This window comes from Monopterus albus, unplaced genomic scaffold, assembly GCF_001952655.1.
Source record: "Monopterus albus unplaced genomic scaffold, M_albus_1.0 scaffold177.1, whole genome shotgun sequence".
Lineage (NCBI taxonomy): Eukaryota > Metazoa > Chordata > Actinopteri > Synbranchiformes > Synbranchidae > Monopterus > Monopterus albus.
In genome coordinates, this window is record NW_018128057.1 from 651,854 (window position 1) to 657,380 (window position 5,527).

Consider the following 5,527-nt stretch of genomic DNA (forward strand, 5'->3'; position numbering starts at 1 on the left):
GGAGCTACAGATCTCAAATATGGCGGACAGACTGTGAGTTACATCATGTGTAAGCTGTGTGAAGCCGCAGAGCAGCGACTCATCCTGTCGACCTCCTGCCGAGAGAGTGTGAGTCATGAGCAGCTGCCTGCCAGCACAGTTTATTAATACCTGACAGGCTCCCGCAGGTTCAGCACTGCAGCACTACGCTGCACACGCATGGAAACGCATGTATATACACACTATACTGTGTCTGACCGCGTCACACAGTCATAGATCGGATAGAAATCGGATCTAGGAGAACGTATGCAGGTGAGAACATCAGGTTTGGTCTGTTCACACTTCTGTGGAAACGTCAGGTATGAGGCGCTGGGACTTGGGATCTATAGTTACGGGTCTTCCAGTTATGTTCATCATCACAAATATCAGTAAGTTAAACTACAAACAAACAAGCGAAACCCTCCGATCTTTAAGCTGGCAGGACACGAGGCTGCTGCAGCTCCAACTGAAGTAATTACATCTTAATGCAACGTCTTGTTCGGTGACCTGCAGCGTGTGTGGCCTCTCGGACTGCGGCTCCAGATCAGTGAAACCAAACCTCTCCTGTGCAGACGCTGTTTTAGCTGCTTGACCTGTTGCGCTGCCATTAATCAGAAACAGCTGACGTTCAGTAATGTTCTGTGTCCATCATCTGACGTCAGCGCTTCTTGGAAGAAACGGGTTTATTAACTAAATTCATCTACAGTCCATCGAGAATTAGACACGAAGAGACAAAACCAGATGGAGACAGTTGGATCTGACAAATCATAGACCATACTGCATAAAATGAGAAGGCAAAAAGAGCCACAGTCACCGTGCGACACCAAACCACTGATCAACCCTTTTTTAAAGTTGTATACCATGTGTTTATCGTTTCTTCTGTTTACAGATTGCGAAATGTCCAGACTGTTGGTTTTGTCTAGTCCACTCTCGCCTGAGAAGGATTTATTCCATTTAAGAGTACTGGGCTCAGGCTTGGCTCGTTTGGCACCAGTGTGGGATTACCTGAGGCCAGAGTGTGTGGAGCAGATGTTCAGCATCTGAGAAACTTCTGTGACTTGGTTTGGCTCCATGGGTTCAGAGCTGGAGTCTCCTCACCCCATGCCTAAACCGTGCGTAAAAACAGGGAACCCGTGCGCGTAAAACTCCAAAAAACAACGAGACAGGTGGGTTTACTAAACAACCCCCTCTCCGCACCCTGACCTCCACACTCCAGCTCGGTGTCACGCACTCACCCATGTTGTATCCGTACGGGGATTCGGAGGCTCCGTCCTGCAGGCTCGCCAGGATCTCGCCCTTCCCGACATCGCTGTCCCCCACCAGCAGGAACTTGAGCAGAAAGTCGTACGCCCTGGCCGGGCTGCTTCTGTGGCTCATCCTCTCACCAAATGGCAGCTGCCGTGTCCCCTCATGGCAGCAGAAATCCTGCCCTCCTCCCGGGGCACAACAAGAAGAGTGGATAAAGAGAGACGCGTTAAGTCTAAAGAAATACGCCCGCGCTGATTAAAGCCAGTTCACGATCCACGACAAGGACCCTGCGCGCCTCCACACTGAACAGACAGTTCGTTCACCAGGTTCTCACCAAATCCGAGTCCAGGTGACCAGCGTTAACCAGCAACATGAACAGCTGTCACAGGGCGACTGCGCCCGCCCTGCCATCAGCGCGCACAGGACGCACCGCGCTTCTGCGCACGAACGTAGAAACCCACCGCAGACGGTCCGCTCGGCTTAAGGACTAATGAGAGCCCTCCGCCTCTCCTGAACCAGCGGAGGGGAAGGGTGAGGAGAGGGAGTTGGGGACGGTGGGAGTGTGCGGCTTCGTCTGTCTCCGTCTGATTGGCCCATCCGTTGAGTTGCTAGGGAAACCACGAGCCTGGATTTGACGCCGGACACGTCCATCAACCCGCGGGAGGGGACGGTGGACACAGGAGCTCCCGTTTATTACAAAATAAAAGCATGATCGAGAATCTACAGGGTTGTATAGTAACTTCGCATATCTCCTCGAGCACTGCAGTAAGATACAATTTGGAGGGTATTTCCATTTTCTGCTACTTCATTGCACTTCAGAGGCAAATACTGCATTTTTAACTGCAATACATTTATCTGATCACTTTAGCTACTTCACATTAATAATTCAAAATATAACAAACAAATTATGATTATTTTCAGAAGTTAAGATTTGATTGGTGCCAGTAGAAAAGCTACCCAGCAGTATACATGTACTTAAAATTATAAGTATGGTAGTTAACATTTGCTCAGCTCTGCCAGCTGTAACATGGATGTGATGAACACAATAACGCATCAGTCATTATCTACTAATGTACATTGTTTATTGCTCCTGAGCTGATTTAAAACCCTAATAATTCCTAATAAATAACCATGTCAAAAGACTGCACTCTGGTGGTTTAAAAGAAAAAGGCCACAGTACCGGCTCATTTCTTCACAGGCTGAAATGATCTGAAAAGTTTAATGGAGAATCAGACTTTTTTTGTAATTAAGACCCACAAGACAAAATGAATCCACGTACAAATGAAAATACATTGAATAAAACAAAGAAAATGTTTTGGGGACACAAAGGTTATGGTAGACTGCTAACATACTCCATCACAGCAGTAAAAACCAGGGCTTGCCTGCTAATGTGAACGTACCGTTGTGCTGCTCTAAAATCAACCACCTGACATCAGCCTCCAAGTTTTAATCTGTCCACATCCTGAACCACTGATTGTCAAGCTGCACTTATTTTGACTTCATTCTAAAGATCTCAGATTATTTTACAGTGGCCCTAAGATTCTGTTTTAGAACCTGGACATTTGTTCCAGATTTGTTCATTTCTGGAGAAACTGCATACAAAAGAGTTGCTGCACTAGGAACAACAACCCTGTTCCTTGGTTTAAAATAAACAATTCTACCCAAAACATGTTTTTCTGTGTAAAAGTCTCTTTGCACTACAGATTAAGATCCGACCGATAAGCACTTACATCAAAGAAAAGGGTCCTGGGTTATTTTTCCATCTGCCATGTACCCTGACAGACCACAGGCAGGTTTCTGCTCCAGTATTTTGGTGGCCCTCTCCTGTAGCACATGTGCATAGATCAGTTGTAGCTGTACCCGGGCAGAGAGAGTTTCTGACCCTCCTTGGCCTCGAAGAAGGTGTAGGATAGGGTGATGGTGTCTACTCGGGCCATCCTGGGGTCCTCATCGAACTCTGGGTCGATGTAAAAGAAGACGGGCATGTCCACCTCCTCGTGAGGGTTCAGACGCTGCTCCTCAAAGCAGAAACACTGCAGAGAGATGGTGGGAAACTCTTGGTTTAACAGCTGGAAACACACCGATTTTGTTATCAGAGGTGTGACCGACAGCTGAGAGGTGCCAGGGGAGCTAAGGCGGAGGTGGTGGGTTGCACCACACTGAGGAAATCCCATGGAGAAGAGTCTGATTATAACAGAATCAGAATCAGCTTTTTGGCCAGTTGTGTTGGACACATGAGGAGTTTGCAGGCAGGCTGGTACCGATGGTTCTTTCTGCAGTCCTGACGGTCCTCTGGAGGCTGTTCCTGTTTGGTTGCTGAGCCAAACCAGACAGTGATGGAGGTGCAGAGAACAGAGTCAATGAGTCCTCTGTAGAACTGTACCAGCAGCTCCTGGGACAGGAGAGTTCAGACAAGTCTTTCCACAGTAAAGCTGATTCTGATATAAACCTTCTCTTCTCCGTGGGATTGCCTCAGTGTGGTGCAATCCACTATCTCTGCCTTAGCTTCCTTGGCACCTCTCAGCTGTCAGTCACACCTCTGATAACAAAATCGGCATGTTTCCAGCTGTTAAACCAGAGCATGAGTCTGTCTGCTGGATAGTACACATTAACACATATATGTGCAAGAAGGCTGCATTTCTCAGAGTCATCCACTGGTTATGACGTATTCAAGTTAGGACATTTGTGGGAGGTTCGGCTTCTCAACTAGAATGCAGCTGTTTAAAAGTCACATTATCTGATCTACTAATTTAAAGCAAACGGATGATGCTTTGTAAAGAACATTACCCTGCGTGTGCAGCTGTCCTGAGCAGGGTAACATCGAAAATAATAGACTGCTACTGGAGCCATACCTGGATCTTATTGAAGTATTGTCCTGCCTCAAAAGGCACCACATTGTAGGTGGAGATGCCGATGATCGGTTTGTCTGTTGGGTTTTTGGCTGTGTAGAAGGCCAGTGCTGTCTCACCTGGAACCACCTGGACAACAACAAACACAGGTTTCCAGCTACACATGAGCTCTGAATCTCTCTGCCCACATCAACTTTTGTCAGTGGTTCAAACAGCTACGGAAAAAAACTGGGCCAATCAGAGCTTTGCAGGTGGGATTAACACAGACGCCATGTTTCTGCATCAGAAACGCAGTGACAAGCAGGGACGTCATCTCAAATGGTAGGAAAATAAACGGATGTGTGATAAACAGAAAACAAAAGAACCGAGCTGTACTTTGAGCCACATTTCTATCACTGACTGACAAAGAGACTCTAAGTCATGCCACTGCTGCGCTGGGGAAAAAGAAACACAAGGAGGATGGTTTCAGAAAGTCGGTGACAGGAAGGTCAGCTGTCCCTTCATAGAAACCAGGAATTGTGATAAAGTAACATTAAACCTAATGAAACACTATGAGACAGCATCTCTCACGGTCTTATCAGCACCATCCTTGACCATAGCCACAGCAGAAGTTTATTCTAGAAACGGAAGCAGTGGAAGTCCAGCACAGTGTGAGTGGAGTGAGCAGCAGGCAGCCACCTGTCAATCATCAAAGTTTCCATAAGCCCAAAAATCTTACTAATGCAGAAACAACCTCCAAAATGACCACAGGTGCACTTATTAGAGGATGTGAATCAACAGACTGATCCCGCAAAAATAATTATCGGCTTAGTATTTCTACAAAGAAGTTGACAGCATTATTTTTGGTGGTCAGTGTCTAGTGGCCATCAGGGGCACTGAGACAGTTTTCTAATGATGGGGAAATCACTGGCTGTTTATATATTGGAGGTTTATGGCTCATGTGATGTGTCAGAGGACCAGAAAAGATCTGAAACTGCCGGAACGCTAAAGGGAAAACGTGATAGAACCAGGGTGTTAAGGGTGAAGCAGGTCTTACAAAGATCTCTGTCTGCTGCGGTCTGAAGTTCCACTGCATGCTGGCATGTATGTCAGCGTTGAAAGTGATCTTGATGAGGCGTTCCTTCACTGGCGTCATTGTCTCCACTACACCTGCGTCATGGCCGGCCACCGCTGTGCCGCCAAGCCCTGTTGCCTGACACACAAACACAGGGGTCACTCAGACTCCTCGGACCAGCTTAGAATCAGAAGGTCTGGAGTTTTCCCTCCTCACCTGACAGTAGAGCCTGTAGAGCGGCACTGCAGCGTATGACAGGCCGATCATCCCCACCCCGGCTGCAGCGATGTATGCCAGCACTGTCCGATTCTTGGTATGCCACTCCTCCTCCTGGCTCCCGGTGTTTCTCTGTCTCCTC

The 5,527-nt window shown here is 47.4% G+C and overlaps 2 protein-coding genes across 2 annotated transcripts in view; both read right to left on the reverse strand.

The window, feature by feature from the left end:
- rab40b (RAB40B, member RAS oncogene family) overlaps positions 1–1,433 on the reverse strand; it is an 18,318-nt gene extending 16,885 nt beyond the window's left edge. The window contains exon 1 of the mRNA XM_020616690.1: positions 1,254–1,433. Coding sequence (XP_020472346.1) covers positions 1,254–1,395 — 142 coding nt within the window. The 5' untranslated portion in view covers positions 1,396–1,433. The remainder of the gene's footprint in view (positions 1–1,253) is intronic.
- An 894-nt stretch (positions 1,434–2,327) lies between these two features.
- The window catches only part of cox11 (cytochrome c oxidase assembly homolog 11 (yeast)), a 4,722-nt gene continuing 1,522 nt past the window's right edge, over positions 2,328–5,527 (reverse strand). Inside the window, exons 3-6 of the mRNA XM_020616691.1 lie at positions 5,386–5,524; positions 5,152–5,307; positions 4,119–4,244; positions 2,328–3,299 (exon numbers count right to left, since the gene is read on the reverse strand). Of these exons, the coding sequence (XP_020472347.1) occupies positions 3,111–3,299; positions 4,119–4,244; positions 5,152–5,307; positions 5,386–5,524 (610 nt within the window). The 3' untranslated portion in view covers positions 2,328–3,110. The remainder of the gene's footprint in view (positions 3,300–4,118; positions 4,245–5,151; positions 5,308–5,385; positions 5,525–5,527) is intronic.